A 20,513-nucleotide genomic window follows, 5' to 3' on the forward strand; every position below is an offset into this window, starting at 1 on the left:
TCGGCTACTTGATCAACATGCACTCATTAAACATGATATTCCCCTAAACACTAAATTATTTTAGGAATTTTATATGGGTACATCCATGTCAGATTATACTAATCCTCTCCAATATTTAAGAAAAATATTCCTTTCTTCATGTCACATACTCACTTTTGAACTCTCATGAGGCAAAAATAAAAAAATCATTTTCTTATCTTCATCTCTAGCATTCAAAGCAACTTTTATAATTTTCATGGGGATGTATGTGGCTCATTTTTGGTTTCATGCTTTGGCTTTGTTTGGTTGGGATTTTTTATTTGGTTGGTTGTGTTTGTTTGTTTGTTTTGTTTTCAAGACAGGATTTCCCTGTAGCTTTGGAGCCTGTCCTGGAACTAGCTCTTGTAGACCAGGCTGGCCTCAAACTCACAAGAGATCCACCTGCCTCTGCCTCCCGAGTGCTGGGATTAAAGGTGTGCACCACCACCGCCAGGCTGTTTGTTTTGTTTTTGATATGGGGTCAGAACACAGTGTAGTTCTGGCTGGCCTGGAACTCTGGACGTACAACATCTGACACGGTGTCATATTCACAGAGATCTACCTGTCTCTGCCACCACAGTACCAGGATCAAGCCCGTCCTCCCCCTCATACAATCGGGGAAGTGGTGCTTTTTACTTAATTATTCAATACCTGTACAAGAAAGAGTACAACTTTTCAATGCATAAACATTAGCAAAGACAGCTTAACTAAGTGTGAAGGTTAAACCACAACTCTAAAGGTGAAGTCAGAGGCTAGTAACAGGCAGACATCACAAGGGAGTGCCTCCAGCTCCTAGGTTGATCAAAAACAAATGAAGTACACAAAGGAAGGTTCCTGGACCACTTGACACTTGTGTATACAGGATTGGGGGGATGTCATGTAGAAAGAGAGTTCAGAGAACATTGCCAGAGAAGAGAACGTTCCTGACAGCAGGAATATTTCATTAGAATTGCCTGGCAAAGGACCTCCACCCTTTATGCAATGTTATATTCCCAAACAATTTTCTGAATACTAATTTAGTATTTAAGACACTTTGATATTGGGAAGGAGGGTGTCTAAAATTACATGCTGAAGTTTTTTGAGCATTAAAAAAAATGTCTCTAGTATTCCCTGGACATGATATAGACGTTGTGTTCATGAACGCTCAGCAGCTGTGGTTGCCTGTACAGAACCTGCATAAGGCCATACCATCCAACATTCCAGCATGAGTGGATGAAGGATTCACAGGGCCCCACACCAACTGATGGGGAGGTACGGAGGAAGGGTGAGCTAGTTTTCTCCAGTGACTAGGCCTCTGACAGGCTGTCAAGGCCCAAGTAGTCAGCCCTATGCCCATGCACATATAGGCAACACTAACTGGATTCGGTAGAAACAATAATAATTACGGAACAAGAATTTAAGAGGTGGGTGGGGAAGGGAACACAAGAGAACTTGGGAGTGGAGAAGTATGATGAAAATGGATTAAACTCATGTATGAAATTCTCAAAATATATTAAAATGAAATGTTATAATAATCACTTAGCAATATTTCCTGTAATTACAGTAAGTTCAGAAATTGCAAATGTCAGCAAGGGTTATCTCTGTATACATAAAAACAGTCCTTGCCAATGTAATGCCACACACCTTTAATGCCAGTACTTGAGAGGCAAAGGCAGTTTGCCTGTAAGTTTGCGGCCAACTGGTCTACATAGTGAATTCCAGAAAAGTCAGGGCTATGTAGAGAGGTCCTGTCTCAATACTAACAAAAAATAGCCCTTTTCTGGATCTGAGTAGGGAGTACAGAATAAACTGCCATAATCCTCATGAATCAGTCAAAAGGCATCTTCTATTATATATGACTGTTAATCTAAACACAGAAGATCTTGTACAAGACTAGATTTCTCACTCGCCTGAAGCTCAGAGTAGGGTACGCTGGCTGGCCAATGAGTCCCAAGGCTCCACCAGGCTCCACACCCCAGAACTGGAACAGCAAGCATGTACCACCACACCCACCTTTTTATAAAAGTTCAAGGGCTCAAACCCAGGTCCTCACAAGAATTTTACTGACTAGCCGGGCAGTGGTGGTGCAGGCCTTTAATCCCAGCACTCGGGAGGTAGAGGCAGATATTTGTGAATTTGAGGCCAAAAAGAATTTTACTGACTACACTATCTCCCCAGCCCAATATGATTTTCAAATAAAAAACATATGACCTAAAAACACTGATGAAAAAAATATATAGGTTCTTGCCACTGAGGTAAGAGATAGGCAGAAAATCAGTCAATCATCTCCTCCCTATAAACATTTATCATTGACTGTCAGAGCCATATTAGTATGGAAAGTCTTGTTGACAAGTTACAGTACTACTTTGTTGCTGTTGCCTTAGGGAGACTTGGGGGATTCTTTTAGACAGGGTCTCACTCATTATATTACCCTGGCTAGCCTTCAACTCTCACTAGGTAAATCAGGCTGGCTTTGAACTCATAGAAATCTGCCATCAGGGTTTCCCTGAGGGTCCATGTGCTAAAGGTTACTGCTGGAAAAACTTTTCACCTAGCGGGGTGTCTTTTCACCATTGATACACCTCTAAAAAGTACTGCAGAATGCCAGGCTCTTCCCCTTCTTCTGCTTGTGGCCATGAGGTAAGTAGTTCTGTTCCACCACTCACTCCCCATTACTGCCACCAGCATCCTGCCACAGCAACCTGCATCGTGGACTGGAAACTCTTAAAACAATGAGCCAAAAGAAACCTGGTCTCTTTCAAGGTAGTTTGACTGAGGAACTTCCACTGGACAGCTGTCTTATACAAGCTCTCCCTTGAGTAACCAGGAGAGCCCAAACCACAGAGGCAGCAGTGATAACTGGCTGGTCTCATCCTTCTCCATTGGTCTCGTCCATGCCAAGCCTCTTCGCATCTCTCCCATCTTCTGAGGAGTACTTACCATTATAAATTTCTCATATTTCCTCTCTCCAAGATTTTTCATATAAAAATACAAGCTGAATGCTCTAAACCGTGTTTTAATGATGTACTTGTGATAAACAGTGTTGACTCAGCCAAAGAAATCGATACAAACCTGTATGCCGGTGTGGGTGCAGGCTAACTTTGTAAATTCAATACATCTGCCGTCATTCACGTCCCAGAGGCACATCTCTCTAGAAAACAAAACGATTGCTCACTCGGAATCTAATATAGAAAAGTACAGTGGCCTAGAGTTAAGCTTCCATTGAAACTAATATATTACAGGAAGGAAAGTAGCTAATATTCATTATTGCTATTGATCAAATTTTCCATTCCTCTCGCTCACTATCTAATCCCATTTCCAATCTGTCAACACCCCACCTGTGTCTCTATCCTTTTTATAGTAGAAATATATTTCTAGCTCCTCACTGGTTGCTAGAGACTTGTGAGTAGTTCTGGGCAGACCTGTGAGGCTCTCTAGAATGTTCCAACTCCTTCACAGTGGTTCCTGATAGTGGCTGCTTCAGCTAGCAGTTGTTCCCTCGTGAAGCTCAAAGCAAGGATAAGGAAGCAGAGCCAGCCTTCGAGCGCCACACAATGGAAGAGATAGCGGTATCTAAACTGCCCTCCTGTGTTATCAGTGCACCGTGCACTTGCAGCATTGCAGAACACCAATCGGCTAACGTCAACAGAAACCCAAACGTCAGCACACCTCTACAGCTCTTATTCATGTTAGTTTTATTCCACGAATACCAAAAAAGAAACTGAAAATTGGACATACTGATATGCCTTGACTTTTAAAGAAATAAGGTATATTTAACATAAAATATTAATAAAATGTAATGATACTTACTGGAGTTTTTCATTTTGATATCATTGCTACATCTCAAATGATATAAAAAATATTTGTGATGTTTGGTGGTTGGTTTTTGAGACAGAATCTTACTACGTAGCCCTAGTTGGCCTGGAATTTACTATGTAGTAGAGGTCATGCTGGTTTCTATCTTGCAGCAATCCTCCTGCCTCTCCTCCTGTAGTGCTTACAGGTATGCCAGGCATACACCACCACGCCTTGCTAAAACAATTTTCTATCAACATTCTCATTAAACCAAGTATTCCTTTAATTGACAACAAATTTTAATTGAAAATTATCCTTTAATCGACAACAAAAGTACTACATTTTACTTGTTGTTATTTCTTCCTGTTCCAAAAGATAAATTCCAACCCAAAAATTATATAAATTTCTACAGTTCTCCAACTTGTTTCAAAAAACCCAAAAATGTTTTTTACAGTTATTCCCCTCTGGGCCCCACAGACACTGTTCAGTGGCATGCCTCTCCACCACAGGGGCCGTTCTGAGACAGGGCAGAACGAGCTTCAGCGGCATGACAAGGGCAAAGACTTGGCAGAGCTCCGCCTTCCTCCTGTGACAGCCTGGCATCACCGAGTTTTTAAAAGCCCCAAAGATGCCTGCTGATTCAGTAATGCCATGCAAACTACTGTGTGCTTTTACTTTCATCATATTCTGAATTCCTCAAAAAGCAAAGAAAAGCAATAAAGTATTACAGAAAACCAGTTGTGGAAAAATAGATATCCTTGAACTATAAATCAAGCCAGGCGTGGCAGCACATGCCTTTAATCCCAGCACTCAGGAGGCAGAGGCAGTTCCAAGACAGCCAGGGCTATGTGGAGAAATCCTGTCTTGAAAAAACAAAAACACAAACAAAACAAAACCCTATAATTCAAACACCCTCCTTCAGTTTTAGACAGTGCAAGAAAATATTGCAATAGAAAAAAAACTCTCCCTAAACTGGTGCAAGTTATAAAGTACAAAAACAGAAAAGTCACATGGCAATCTATAAACATGACTTTAATGTTTATTTTTTACCTATATGTTTATGTGTGGTGTGCCATATGCATGTGGGTGCCCGTAGAGGCAAGAGGATCCCCTCGAGCAGAATTTAAAGATTGTGAGTCTCCTGACATGGATTCTGAGAACTAAATCCAGGTCCTCAGGAAGAGCAGTAAGTGCTATTTAACGCTGCCCTTATAAACACAATTTGTAAGTGTCAAATACATAATACATCCTTTTATTGGGACGGGATCTCATTAAGTAGCCCTGGCAAGCCTGGAGTTTTCTTTGTAAACCAGGTTGGTTGTATACTCATAGAGATCTACCTGACCCTGTGACCTAAATGATGGGATTAAAAGTGTACACTACCATACTCAGCCAAAATCTACATTTTTTTAAAGATTTATTTATTTATTATGTATACAACATTCTGCCTCCATGTATGCCCGCACGCCAGAGGAGGGCGCCAGATCTCAGTACAGATGGTTATAAACCACCATGTGGTTGCTGGGAATTGAACTCAGGACCTCTGGAAGAGCAGACAGTGCTCTTAACCACTGAGCCATCTCTCCAGCCCCAAAATCTACATTTTTTAAAGACATAGAAAATTTAGGGGGGAAAGGAAAAGCCTGACCAAACATCTGAAAATAAAAAACAAAATATTGTGGGATGGTGGTGGTGCACACCTTTAATCCCAACACTTGGGGGACAGAGGCAGGCAGATCTGTGAGTTCAAGGCCAGCTTAATGTACTGGGAGAGCAACAGGACAGCCAGGGCTACACAGAGAACTCTGACCCAGAAAACGACTTACCCATTTGCAGATGCGCTCACAGTGTACTGTTTGTCCCCAGAAGCAGAAGCTTTTGATAAACAAGTGATCGATGCTGTGTGACCAAATAACAGTGCTCGGGGATTAACCTAGAAAGGAAAAAAAAAAACGCTGCTATAAATAGCAAATTAAAAATTAAACATGGGGCTGGAGAGATGGGGCAGTGATAAAAAGCACATGCCATTCTTTCAGATGACCAGAGATTGGCTCACAACTAAATGCCTGTAACTTCAGTTTCTGATCTCTGTGAATATTAACAGCACGTGCACATACACACAGAAAGTCACACATATACACATGAGTAAATAATTTTTTTAAAGTTAACCTTTCAATTAGTAATCATGTTAAGTACTCAATATCAATATAAAGACACAGATTGAAAAAATAATGCCCAGAACACTGTAAAGTGCAGGAGAATAAGGACCTGCGCAATGTGGCAGGAATTTCTGACATATTTCGGTATATAGCAAACATTCAAATACTCACTTCCAGGTCTACTGAAAGGTCCCAGAGACAGATCTGTCCATCGTGGCATCCAGTTACAATTGTGCCCCCGTCATCCGTTAGCAGTATTGATGAAATGCAATGGGTAGGGGCTTTGCGGCCCCAAAGGACAATGGGCAAAACTAGACTGTTTCCTGCCATTGCGTTTTCAAACCTGAAAATGTAATTAGAATAATGTCAGATATCATATTCTCTCTCAAACACATTATATTCCTTTATTATAAAGTCAACTTGCATAAATTGAAAATTATATTTTCCAAATATCAAATTTTAACCACTTAAAATCTTCTTATTTAAAAATGGCTAACTTATCATAATCACTCCCAAATTAAGAGTTTTAAAAATAGGCAAAAGTATTTACTGGAGGCATTCACAATTTTTCATTTTACTAATGAAAGACTAATAATTTTAATACACATTTATTTATCATGAGTGTGCAAAGCAACTTTAAGTGCACATTTTTATAAAACTTTTTATTTAATAATTTTTAAATAAAAAAATAACAATCCAAATTCCCACTCCCTCTGCTCCTCCCAGTCCCCTCCCACTCCCTCCACTCACCCTCCCACAATTTTCGTTCAAGATCTAAAACAGTCTTCTCAGGTTAGAAAACAAGAAAACTAGGCTTAAGCATTGCCAGCCTAGGCAGAGAACTAGCAAGCCATGATGCTCGAATCCAAATCTGGACTGTCTGGTCCCAAGTTATCTTCCACGAGTAAAACAATCATTACAAAATTGTACTCAGAAAATGCAGTATATGCCACCTCCTGATGACAGTGCACACCTTTAATCCCAGCACTTTGGAGGCAGAGGCAGGAGGATCCCTGAGTCAAGACCAGCCTGGTCTACAGAACGAGGTCCAGGACAGCCAGGACTATACAAAGAAACCCTGTCTTCAAAAACAAAAAAAGAAAGAAAAAAAGAAAAGAAAATGGAGTACACAAAAGACTGTGGACAAAGACTGTAAAGAACTTCCAAATGTCTGAGACTCCTTCTAAGCATTGTGTTGTGTAAACACATTTATTTAATCTCAGTCATTCCTGGCATTCCATAAGTTAAGTACTCTCTCAGCACAGAAACTGAGGCAGTCCTGAAGCAGCAACTGACCCCAGAGCAGCTGACTCCAGAATCTAGGTCTTCCTTACTCTCTTCCACTGTGAGTAAGTGAGGTCTCAAACCTCAGTACATTTCCAAAGTAGTGCAAAATAATAATTCCCTCCCAAAGCAAACAAACAGAAAGGTCTATTTCACTGTGTGCTAAACACTGAATGAATGTGCTTAATGGGAAACTCACTTAACCACATTTACTCCGAAGGTCAAATAGGTTCTTCGTTGCGATGAAACCCAGAGGAAAAATAATTACCTTTAACCCACTGCATTCCAATCAAAGTCTGTTTCTGATGCGGAGGTTTAAATTAGAAATGATAAGTAAACAGTGTATATCTTTTGCAGGAAATCATGAACATAAGAAATCAGTGTTTCATATAACAAAATTAAAAAGTACTTGGTAAATACTTATAATTGTGTAGTCAAAGACCTAAATAAATAGGAGTTCAGAGAGTCTAGACTAAAGAGAACTCTGGAGACCTAGGGAGTCACCGATAGCCTAACAGATTATCAACCAACAGAAATTATCTAAAAAGAAAATGAGGAAAGTAAAAAGGTGTGAGGGATATTAAAATGTCTACAATAAACAACCTATGTTTTTTTTATTTTTTTACTGCAAAGTAGAAGTACCAATTTGTTTCTCCAAAACATTTTTCTTGTTACAAAAAGATATACATTTAAAGAAAAACTCAAAAGACACTTATTAATAAAGTCTGCTTGTGCCATATCAGTTTCACAAGCTATCACTTACCATTATTTCCATATTCTTATCAGATACTAGCAAAGAAAACTAAACTACAAACTGGTTGTAATAAATTCAGAACACTGTGTTCCTGGAAGCATGGCATTCTCAAGAAGGACTTTCTGGAAAAGAGTATTTGGAAGGAGTTCATTTTTCCATGGTGGCAACGTGTACTTTAAATCATATCACCAAAGAAGATTTCTCCCAAGCAAACAAACAAGCTCGAGGCATTGAACCCATCTGAGGATCTCTGGAAGAACACCTTTCCTCTAGATACTCCAGGACCCACTCAACATGGAACCTACGTTAGAGGCAATGAAAACAGACCTAGGTCTACAGACTCACTCGTAGTAAGTACCTCATAACATTACTTTTCTAAGCCCTTAAAAATCTAATAAAATAAAGTGAAACTTTAGAAAAGTCACCAGAAGTACTAATGCAAAAACATAAACTAAAGGACAATGTGGCTTACAGCACTAAATCATATGAAATACTTCTATGGATATACCTATGGCTATATAACTGATTAACAATGTGAAATGAGCCAAGTGGTGGTGGTACACCACCCAGCACTTGGGAGGCAGAGGCAGGTGGATCTCTGTAAGGTCGAGGCCAATCTGGTCTACAGAATAAGTTTCAGAATAGCCAGGACTGGTTCACAGAGAAACCCTGTCTCAGAAAAAAAAAAAAGTGAAATGAGCAAATTAGCCCAGATTTAACTGGCTTGAATCATCAGATCACAAGATTGGGAATAGATGTACTCATCAGACCACAAGAATCTAATCTGAACAGATGAGCCAAGACACAAAATGCTATACCTGGGAATTATCTTAAATGGAAAAAGAAGCCATATAAATTTAGGGTGTGTTGTTCTTCAATCAATCACCAACATTCAACTAGTCAATTTAACTGTTAATACGCTATCCTCTACATAGCTAACATTACTATCTATTGCTTGAAAGGAATTATATTCCCAAAGATTTTTATAGCAAATCAAAATGAACCAAGCCTCAGGATCCATGGAAACCAAAAGAATTGTATATTCATGAAAAGGCCAAAAGCAAAACTATTACACTAATGGGTAAAATAATCTGTTAGTTTATTAAGTTTAATAGGAATGCTTGAAGAAACTATGTTACTAACTCTCCAAAGCATGTATGTATACTAACATTTTCTAACTAGTACTTTCAGGGGAAATATTTCAAACTATGGCATTATCTTATAAATAGAAACAATTCAATTCTAGATGCTTCTATAAACAGAAAATACAGAGCGGGGGCGATGGTTCAGTGGAGAAGGCACTTGTACAAGTGTAAGGGTCTGGAAATGTAATGTACATTGCTTTGTCAAACTGTCACGTGCTGTTTGAGTTTCAAGGGAAGATGGCTCTGGGCTCTGGAAGCAGGATTGACCCTGTCTGTTATTTTAGATCCAAGTATGTTTGTCTTAAAGTATTCTCTAAGGCTGCTGTCCCTACTTCTGTGAAAAAGAGGGACTCAAACATAGTGCTCTTTAGAACTGCTCAGGAAGCCCTTTCCAACAGAGGTGACCGTTGTTCATCCCGGGATGTAAAAATGTGAAAATGGAGTCAAAAATTCAGCCATGAGAATTTCATTCATGGAAATAATGTTTAAATATTAGATAGTAACATATATGTATCATGAAAATTCACCCTAAATATTTTTAAATACAGAACTTAATAAATAAGAGTGTGGGATTTCCCCCTCTGTATGCTGTGATCACCATTAATGCATAAAGAAAACTGGCTTGGCCTGATAGGGTAGAATAGAGGTAGGCGGGGAAACAGAAACTGAATGCTGGGAGAAAGAAGGGCAGGCAGAGTCAGAGAGAAGCCGCATAGCCCCACCAGAACCAGAAGGAACTTTTCCCGGCACGCCACAGCCATCTGGTGATATGCAGATTAATAGAAATGGGTTAAATTAATATGTAAGGGTTAGCCAATAAGAAGCTAGAGCTAATGGGCCAAGCAGTGATTTAATTAATACAGTTTCTGTGTGATTATTTCAGAGCTGAGCAGCAGGGAACCAACAAGCAGCCTCCTCCAACATAAGAGTTTTCTTCTTCAGGGTAATCACAATACCGCCATCGGTTACCATTATCACACAGCACCAGCAATATAGTCCATATTTAAATTACATCAATAATTTGTCTATAAAATGTCTTTCATATTTTTACAAATTAGTACATAAAACACTCAGGTTTTATGCAGTGTATTTGCTTGTAGTGAACTCAAAGTACATGTCCTTCCAAAATCTTATGTGGAAGCCCCTGTCACCAGTGACTGCAAAGACAAGATCTATAAGAAAGATATGTTTTGTGAGGTCATAGGAAATGTCTCATGTGACCATGTTACTGAGAAGAAGACACAGCAGTGCTTCTGCTCCCTCTCCCTCACTTTAAGAACAAAGTGAAGCTGCAAACCAAGAGGACAGCCCTCAAGAAAAAGAAGCATCACCAGGCGGTGGTGGCGCATGCCTTTAATCCCAGTACTCGGGAGGCAGAGGCAGGTGGATCTCTGTGAGTTCGAGGCCAGCCTGTTCTTCTGATCCTCAGCACCAAGGTGCACAAACATACACGCAAGTAAAAGACACATACACATACTTTTTAAATCAGGTATAAGAATGCCAATTTCAGCCAGGTGGTGGTAGCACGTACCTTTTATTCCAAAACTAAGGAGGCAGAAGCAGGCAGTTCTTTGGTGAGTTCAAGGCCAGCCTGCTCTACAGCATGAGTTCCAGGACAGGCTACACAAGAAACCCCGTCTCAAAAAACAAACAAACAAAAAAAGAATGCTAATTTCTCTATACTATTGTTGTAACATTTTTTATTGTGTAGACAGTGTTCTGACTGCAAGAATGCCTGCATGCCAGAAGAGGTCACCAGCTCTCATTCTAGATGGTTGTGAGTCACCATATGGTTGCTGGGAATTTTACTCAGAACCTCCGAAAGAGCATGTAGCAAGAATAATGAAAAGCCAGAGATGGATATTGGGGTTCAACCTGAAAATCAGAAAAGCAAAACAGCCAGTCACTGGCTCTTACCTCTACCTCAGACCAAAAATGGACAATCGTGCCTCCACGAATCCTCAGATTGAGACTGAACTGAGACCTGTCTCCTCCCATTTCATACTCCTCTCTAGTGCTGGGATTAAAGGTGTACACCACCACTGCCCGGCCTCTCTGGCTAACTAGTGTGGCTACTGGGATTAAAGGTGTGTGCCACCACTGCCTGGCCTGTGTGGCTGACTAGTGTACCTGCTTTGCACTGACCTTCAGGCAAGCTTGACTTATTAAAATACAAATAATATACCAGTATAAGAGCAGCCAATGCTCATCCTTCCAACCCTTTTTGCTGTAACTTTCAAATGCAAAACAAGATGCATTTCTATCTTAGGAAAATGGGCATTTCCACAAAGGCGTCGATATCTTCTCGGTCTGGGTACTTTTTGTGCACCAGATGGGCCTCCTGTTACTCACAAACAAAGACTCAAATTCCCCCATGAGAGTGCACATGTGTGAACTAAGGCGGAATACAGAAAGCAGGGACTAAACTCCTCAGAGCTAAATGTACTTGCCAGAGCAATAGTGAAAACAAGAAGTCTGCAAAGGTGTACTTGGATCTGCAGAGGGCATTCCTACATTATTTGTCAAAAGAGCGTGTCCAAGTCAAGATCACTGTATGGTATCATCAACAAAGTGACCACCAAAATTACGAATTTTTGAGCCAGACGTGGTGGCACATGCCAGCCTGGTCATCACAGTGATTTCCAAGATTGCCAAAGCTACACAGTGAGACTACCTTAAGAAAACAAAACAAAGAAAAAAAACTAGAAGAAAACGAGTTTTCCTTATGCCTGTGCCCTTCCTACCAATTTATTAAAGACTTGGAAAACCTGAGGCAGACAGTGAATGGTGCGGGATAATTGTCTGTATTCTGTCAATCATGTTTTAATTAAATGCTGATTGGCCAGGCAGGAAGTATAGGTGGGTCAACCAGACAGGAAGTAGAAGCAGGGGTGATAAGAACAGGAGAATGCTAGGAAGGAGGGAGCCCATTCCTCCCACTCCTGCCCAGACTTGGAAGAAGCAACATGTGATCTGCCCTGCTGTGAAAGGTACTGAGCCACATGGCTAACGTAGATCAGAATAATGGGTTAATATACGTGATAAGAGCTAATAAGTAACCCGAGCTAATGGGCCAATCAGTTTATAAGTTATGTAGACCTGTGTGTAATTTTCTTTGGGGCTTGCCAGTTGTGGGGTACTGGGCGGGACAGAAACCCCAACAAGCAAGCCCCCTCATGTTACAAGTGAAGAGAGAGCTAGGTCAGGAAACACAGAGAAGCATCCCAGTACTCAGCTGCTTCCCTAAAAAAGCACTTCCGGAATATGGGAGCTGTGAGGGACACCTTCTTCCCACAGCACACAGCTGACAAGACCGTCCTTTCCTATTTGGATGGCAGGAACAATACTGTTGATGAACATGACACTTTGGGGGTTGCTATGGTGAAAGAAGTTCCAGTACTCAAGAGTGTGTGGAATGAGCAGATGGTAACACGCAACACACTCATTTCTTATTACTGAAACAGCCCTAAATGCATGAGTGAGGCATTTTGAAGACCTGCGTGGCTATCCTCTCAGAAATAAACCACAATTTTAAAAGGCATTCACAGATTTTGAAGCACAATAATCCTGTTTTAAAAGTCTGGGCTGCCATTAATTGTCCAAGCATCTCATTGATACTCCATCCATCACCCGTCGGCAACAACTGTAGTAGTTACTGATTTGCCAAAAGCAGAACATGCCTGCCAGCTCTTACTCTCCAGAAGAAATAGATTCCACTTAGTAGAAGGAACTTGTTTTCTTCCCTTGCCTCTCACCTTCTCTGCATCTCCAATCATTTCTACTATTTCTCTCCTAGTATCCTCAAACTCTAAATTGAGCCCTAAAACTTTACCACATATAAACTAAATTGCGCAGAAAAACAACCCTGGTAGAGGTTAAAATGTCTCAGTAAATCAGAAGATCAGTAAAATATGCTGTGTAAGTGGGAAGGAATGAGAGTCACCTTGGCTGGAGAAGCAGCAGCTCTCCCATTGGCTGGCTCTAAACTCTGAGGATATAGGTAACCTAAGTTACAGCATTCAGATTTACTTTACCTTCCTCCTTAGAGACCACAGACAAGGGCTCTGCCTAGCTACAAACTGCTCTGGCTAGGCCACCAATGGCCTCCCAAGCTAAACAAAGCTCTCGTTTTGTTCTTTATCTTAACTAATCTACCAGCCGCATTTGACATGGTTCACACAGCCAACTTGAAAGACTTCTTTACCTGGCCTCCATGTCTGCATACTCTCATGATTTTTATTCTATTTTTCTACCCTAGTTCCCATTCCTCCTCCTTAAACACATGTGTGCATGCATGTATGCATAAAATCTAGCCCTTGCCTGGTGGCAAAGGTGCAACAATGTGATCCTGGGTCATGGTGCTGAAAGTGGCATGCGGTGCTCTTGGGACCCATTCTGCTGGTGGTGTGTAAACTGACAATGTGAATGGATAGCAACAGAGAATGGGACATGGAACTGTGGGAATCAGCAACTGTGCACAGGAAGCTTTGGGGGATTCTGATTGCTGAGGTCTACCTGAAGATAGGCCAAAATTTAAAGCAAGATGAACTGCAATGCTTTAAAGAGTGTGAAGGCCGCAGTGAACTCTACAATCCTGTAGGAGAGGCAACTGAAGTCAATGAGGCACTCTGCAGAAAACCCGAGCTCATCAACGAACCGATCCTCTTATGCAGATGTCTAGGTGATCGTGACACTGAGCAATCCTTCAGAACTGAATGAACTAATGAGTGACGAAATGTGTGAGAAATATGTGAAACCCACTAAGGAGTGAGCATGGCACGCACACACACACACACACACACACACACACACACAGAGAGAGAGAGAGAGAGAGAGAGAGAGAGAACAAATAAAACAGTGTGACATTGGCCTCAACACGATTGTCTTAAATTAGTGCTGTATAAAAGACTTGAAATAGTTTGTAGCAAAAACGATGGAAAAGAAACTATTCTCAACAGTGCTATTAAAGAACCCAACTTTCTAATGTGTGCAGATAAACACAATGTGCACTGCATCTTTTTATAATACCCTAGCCTACGTATTTAGACTAGGGGATAAAATCTGGGGTTTAGAATTCATGAGATTATCTATATTAAATAATGGTTATGAAGCCGGGTGTAGTGGTGCACCAACCTTTAATTCTAACACTCAGCAGGCAGATCTCTGTGAGTTCGAGACCAACCTAGGCTACATAGCAAGTACCAGGCCAGCCAAGATACATGGTGAGCCCCTACCTCTCTTGGCTAGAATTTCGACTGCTGTGACAAAACACTATGACCATAAACAACTTTCGTAGGACAGGGTTTATTTCACTTATATTTCCATATTACAGTCTATCACTAAAGAAGTCAGGGCAGGGACCTGAAAGCAGGAACTGATGCAGAGGCCATGGAGGGGAGCTGCTTATGGGCTTGCTCCTCATGATTTGCTCAGCCTGCTTTCTTATAGCACCCAGGACCACCAGTCCAGAAGTGGCACTGCCCCAAAATAAGCTGAGCCCTCCCACATCAATTATCAGTCATGAAAATTCCCCACAGGACAATCTGGGGGGTGGGGAATTTTGTCAGTTGATGTTCCCTCTTCCCAACTGATGCTAGCTTGTGTCAAGTGAACGTAAAATAGCCGGCATTCTACTGGGGTTGAAGGGTGGTTATAAAAGTTCCATACTTCAGGACTTTGGTTAATTGGAAAGCCCTGGGAACACAGAAAGTGTGTGTTACACAGCGTCAGACGAAGGGCAGTCTTCCTTAACTTTACCATGCGCTGCACTGGCTGCTGCTGCTGCTACTTTTACAAAAAGAAGCAGCAGCTTTGCAGCACAGTGGAAACAAATGAAACATTCATCCTCTTCAAAAGAAAGTATCGTCTATACACCGGCTGTTCTCCCACTCGTTTAGGGCTGGCTTCTGAACTCCAAACTCCTGGGCAGAACTAAGTTTCTGAGAGTTAACATGCCCTAAAGTGAAACCCTAATATTCTCCCTCTGAAACCCTTCCTTGCAATTCCTCCACATCTGGTGACTATGAACCTCCTGAAACTCGAAGAGCCCAGGGATCATCTGCCCTCTCTGGCCTCCACTCTCATACACATGGCATTCCCTCACACAAACATACACACTACAGAAATAAAAGTGAGAGGCTGGGCGGTGGTGGCGCACGCCTTTAATCCCAGCACTCGGGAGGCAGAGGCAGGTGGATCTCTGTGAGTTCGAGACCAGCCTGGTCTACAAGAGCTAGTTCCAGGACAGGCTCCAAAACCACAGAGAAACCCTGTCTCGAAAAACTCAAAAAAAAAAAAAAAAAGAAATAAAAGTGAGAAAAGTAAGCTGGGTGTGGTATCACCAGCCATGAATCCTAGCACTCGGGAGACAGAAGCCAGACTGGTCTACAGAGAATCTCAGGTCATCGTAATAATAATTCTTAAAGGGCAGAGAAAGAGAGAGCATAGCATCAGAGCAGGCACAGAAAAATAAACTACAGGAACAAGATCCAGTGTTGGAATAAATGTCAGAGGGTAGCATGAAGTAAGTGTGGCACTATTATTGGGGGGGGGGGAGAAGCACACAGGAAAACTGACACGTTGTATGGAAAAGAAACTGGATCACAACCTGTGACATACAAAAGAGCAGAGAACGGGTATCCGAGGCTCTATAAATTTGAAAGAAAACTATGAAATCAGTAAAGTGTAACAATGAGGAATAACTGAAAGATTCGAGAAAAACTTCAGAAATGAAACTATAACCACAAACTAAATGCAGGGGAGAATCTATTCTGTTGAAATTGAAAGTGTCTGTTCAGCGAAGTGCATCACAGGAAAGTTACTAACGAATGGCATATTGGGAAGAGATACGTTTGCAATACTTACAGGACTGGTGTCTAGGAAACACCAGTCATGTTCACATGAACAAGTTCAGATAGACCACACACATCTGTGCTAGGATCTGGATACAGACAGAGTAGATCTACCAGGGTTTAGTGCTGAAACTTAATCCCCATTGTAAAGCAGTGGAAACTAATCCATGCTATTTAGAGGTGAGGCCCCTGGGAAATGATTGTGATTGGCTGATGTCCTCATGAATGGAGCCCGTTAACTAAACAAGGGTAGTTTTATAAAAGCAGGGAGGCCAGAAGATACACAGGCACACAATATGCATTTCCTGTCTCTGTCTGGATGATGCATGTGCTGTCTCCACACCTATGCACACATATGTGCACTTCCTGTCTCTGGCTAGACGATACATATGCCTCCTCCACACATTACACACACGTGCACTTCCTATTTCTGGCTGGACGATGCATGTGCTGTCTCCACACATATGCATATACATGTGCATTCCCTGTCTGACTAGTTGATACATGTGCTGCCTCAGTACCAGCTAAGAAGGCTGTTATCACAAAAGGCCCCTCAAAGTTGGACCTCCAGGACACCCACCGAGCAAAAATAACCCACTTCATAATACGGGGGGGGGGGGGGGCCGTGAAGTTGTGTTATTGGCAACAGACTAAGACAGAAACCTCAAAATAAAAATGGATGAACAGATGAATAGGCAAGTTTACAGAAAGAAAAGCCAGAAGACGATAAAAAGCTTATCAGAAAATGCTCGGTTTCAGGGTTGGGAAGACAGCATGTGGCAGAGTACTTGCCCAGCATGTTTGAGAGCCTGAGTTCAATCCCAGTACCACAAAGAAAAAAATTAAAACTCAAATTCATTGTAAATTGACATTTAATTTTATATTTAATCGTTTGGAAAAAGAGATGGGGTTCTGAGTATCTCTAAGCACCAGTGCACGGACAGGATATGGGAACCCCAAGAACTACCTTGCAGGAGCATAGACCTCTCCAGCTTACCCTACAACATAATCTGACAGAGCACCAATAAACATATGAATGCTGCATAATCAGGAAACGTCTCACAGACAACTAAAAGGCATGTTGGAATACTATAGTGTTAGAAAAATTAAGATGCTGTGGATAGCCACAAATGAAGCAGACAGATGAACCACAGCAAATGTACACTCTAAAATACCGCAGGGCGAGAGGCTAGTTTAAGAGCACTTGCTGTTCTTCCAACAACCAGAGTTCAGTTCCCAGCATCTACATTAGGTAGCTCACAACCTCCTGCCACCTTCAACTCCAGGAGATCTAATACCTACTCCTGGCTTCAGCAGGCTTGCATACGCACATGGCATACAGGCAAACAAATAAAAATAAATCTTTTTTTTGGGGGGGGGTTCCAAGACAAAAGATTCTCTGTGCAGCCCTGGCTGTCCAGGAACTAGCTTTGTAGTTTCAAGGATCTCCCTGCCTCTGCTTCCCAGGTGCTGAGATTAAAGGCATGCCCCACCACCACCCAGCAAAAATAATCTTTTTAAAATAAAATAAAGAAATAAAGTAGCTTTCAGAAATTAGAAGCAATAGTCAATTTAGGGAAAAAAAGGAAAGAAACAACGCATAGCATGACATAAGCTCTGGGAATTAAAAATTTAGGCACTCCCAACAGTATGCATGTAGTAACACAGGCAAAAGGAGGTACCTTGCGTGCATTATACTGGGTGTCACTGGGTGAATAAGCAGGAGAATGGGAGTAAGAGTTGGAATACTAGGATAGAATATGAACGAGCATATAGAACTACCACAGTGATGAGTACTGAGCTTGGCCATCTCTACCTTATGTTCAAAATAAACTTCAAAGGTTCACCTCTTAACAGATAGCACACCACTAAAGCCCAAGGCCAGCCTACTTCTCTTGAGGTAGGTACTAAAGGTGTGAGTCACCACACCCTGCCTAACTCCCTTACTTAATGCTGAACTCTCACATGGAAAAACTGCAGTCATGATATAAGAAAATGTCCAGATTATAAGGCTTTGTACCCCAAATTTTAAGTTCCCCTGGGTAGGACTAAGTCTCTGATTCATCCAGTCCCCCAAATCTTTTGTCCTTCTAGGAAAGTAGAGTTCTGGAGAATTTCTAAATAGAAATTTTGACAAATTAACTTCCTACATAATTTTTCATTAACATTTGACAATAGGACATTTCTTTGTAGTGATGCTAGTTTGTCTCTTGACTTGAAGCACCAGAGATCTATCTACTGTTTGAGTAAAGAACAAACTAGATTTTCATTCTTTATAATAAAGTCAATTTCAATGCAAGATTTTCATTTCAGATCTGCCAACTACCTCCATATAGTCATAGGTTACTTATAAAATGAAAAGCTGAAACAAACTAGAAATTTTATGCAACAAAATAGCAACAACTCAGTTTCTTTCATATAACATTTGATGGTTGCAATCTTGTGAAGAAAGCCCTAAGAATAAAAGTCATTGAAAAGAATCATAGCCACACATGGTGGTGTGTGCCTTTAGTCTCAGCACTCAGGAAACAGATCTCAGGCCAATCTCTGAGACTTTGAGACCAGCCTGTATTATAGTGAGTTCTAGGACAGCCAAAGGTATATAAGGAGAGACTTCCTCTCAAAAAAAGCAAAAATAGGCAAATAAAAAAAGAAAAGTTGGGTGATGGTGGCACACACCCTTAATCCCAGCACTCAGGAGGCAGAGGTAGGTGGATCTCTGCAAATTCAAGTCCAGCCTGGTCTACAGCCCTAGTCCCAGGGCAACCAAGGTTACTCAGGAAAACCCTGTCACAAGAAAAAAAAGAAAGGAAGGAAGGGAGGGAGGGAGGGAGGGAGGGAAGGAGGGAAGGAGGGAGGGAGGGAAGGAGGGAGGGAGGGAGGAAGGAAGGGAAATAATTTTAAAAAGTAGTTTACCTTTTTTTGTCCCGGGATAAATATTACAAGGTAAGGACTAGATAGCTGGTACTGAGTACTAAAGTCAGCCACACGAACACAGGCATATATCCTGTGACCAACCTCAACCTGCAAGAGTTGCAGAATATAAGAACTAGGGAATTCTGCATAGAACTTAAGGTGCAGCCATTGAAGGTGGATCAAAAACAGTATCATTTTAAAATCAAAGGCAGGAGCTGGGCGATGGTGGCGCACGCCTTTAATCCCAGCACTCAGGAGGCAGAGGCAAGCGAATCTCTGTGAGTTCGAGACCAGCCTGGTCTTCTACAAGAGCTAGTTCCAGGACAGGCTCAAAAAAAAAAAAAAAAAAAAAAAAACCCAGGGAAACCCTGTCTCGAAAAAAAGAAAGAAAGAAAGAAAAATAGCAAACATCCTGTCAAAGCAAGTCCTAAAAAATGGGCAATCAAGCGCCAGCTCCAAGATGTACCTCTTACAGGCGTTGTTGCCCTTAGCCAATAATGCCAACTGAACAGTAATACCAACAAGGAAAGGTAGATCCGAACATAGGCATCCCAAAGCAAGAACGCTGCCCCCAAAACACTGCCAATAAACACCCACAAGCATCGCAAGTCACCCGACCCACTTCAGAGTATCCCTGGGAGCCAAGCAGTCCACCTCAAGACTAGGGCCACTCTCACAAGCAATAAATGTCACCAGGCTAGGGGCCCTAAAGACACCCTGATGAGCTCCAACGCTCCTGAGAAAAGGCTCCTGCAGGTGACCTGAAGCACCACACAGAGCAATCAACCGTAACAATCTGACAGCAGGAACGATCCCCAGCCCGGCAGGGCTCGTGACCCTTGACCTCTGCCCCTGCCTTCCAAGGCTAAGTTTTTGAGCTAGGCTTTCTCTGAGAGGCTTCAGAGCTCCTACCTGTCAAAGCTTCACCTCAGGCGATAACCATGTCTGTTGGAGATGCTTTAGGCGCCTCCGCAAAGATGGCAAAGGCGTGGGCTTACGCGAGGAAAACCAGGCGGCCGTGAGTCCGGGTGGACGAACCCGGGGAGCCACACGCCCAGGCAGCCACCGTCACCCTGCCTGGGTTGCAAGGTGCCACCGCCGCTGCCGCTACCGCTGCCGCTGCTGCTGCTGCTGCAGTAAATCAGCTGACACCGGCCTCACTTGCCGTAAATCAGCAGACACCGTCCTCGACTGCCGTGAAGTGCCCTGCAACTGTCGCAAAAACGAGGTGGAGTGGAAAGGGCTCACGGTTTCTCAGCACGCCCAGCCGAAGTAGGCGTAGTCTGGTTACTATAGCGACTGGAACCCGCTGTAAGTGCGCCTCCGCCATGTTGGTTACTGTGCATCTAGTCTAAGGTCCCTTCTCACTTTCAAATCCTTTGTAAGGTGACGGAATAGCATACGAGGATGGAATGGTCATTCTAGGAAATCAGGTCTTCCCTGGACCAGGACACAGACACACTCTACCCTGGGAAAACATCCAGGTCTTCTTAACTAAACGCTGTGATGACTCTAGCCAGCCCACCAAGCTTACTTCTTATTTCTTGCCCTCATATCTCCAGCATTTTTGGTCAGTTATTTTTGACATTTTGGACTGAGGTAAGATGAAGTC

At 42.0% G+C, this 20,513-nt stretch overlaps 1 protein-coding gene across 2 annotated transcripts in view; it reads right to left on the reverse strand.

Annotated features, from left to right (window-relative positions):
* Positions 1 to 20,051, reverse strand: part of LOC121440611 (WD repeat-containing protein 7-like) — a 284,512-nt gene extending 264,461 nt beyond the window's left edge. For both annotated transcript variants that reach the window (XM_041641378.1, XM_041641377.1), the window contains exons 1-4: positions 19,814 to 20,051; positions 6,123 to 6,294; positions 5,619 to 5,725; positions 3,070 to 3,148 (exon numbers count right to left, since the gene is read on the reverse strand). In XM_041641378.1, coding sequence (XP_041497312.1) covers positions 3,070 to 3,148; positions 5,619 to 5,725; positions 6,123 to 6,281 — 345 coding nt within the window. In that variant the 5' untranslated portion in view covers positions 6,282 to 6,294; positions 19,814 to 20,051. The remainder of the gene's footprint in view (positions 1 to 3,069; positions 3,149 to 5,618; positions 5,726 to 6,122; positions 6,295 to 19,813) is intronic.
* Positions 20,052 to 20,513: the final 462 nt, after the last annotated feature.

The sequence above is a fragment of the Microtus oregoni genome, unplaced genomic scaffold (assembly GCF_018167655.1).
Source record: "Microtus oregoni isolate MIOR12 unplaced genomic scaffold, Mior012 000069F_ref0000032, whole genome shotgun sequence".
Lineage (NCBI taxonomy): Eukaryota > Metazoa > Chordata > Mammalia > Rodentia > Cricetidae > Microtus > Microtus oregoni.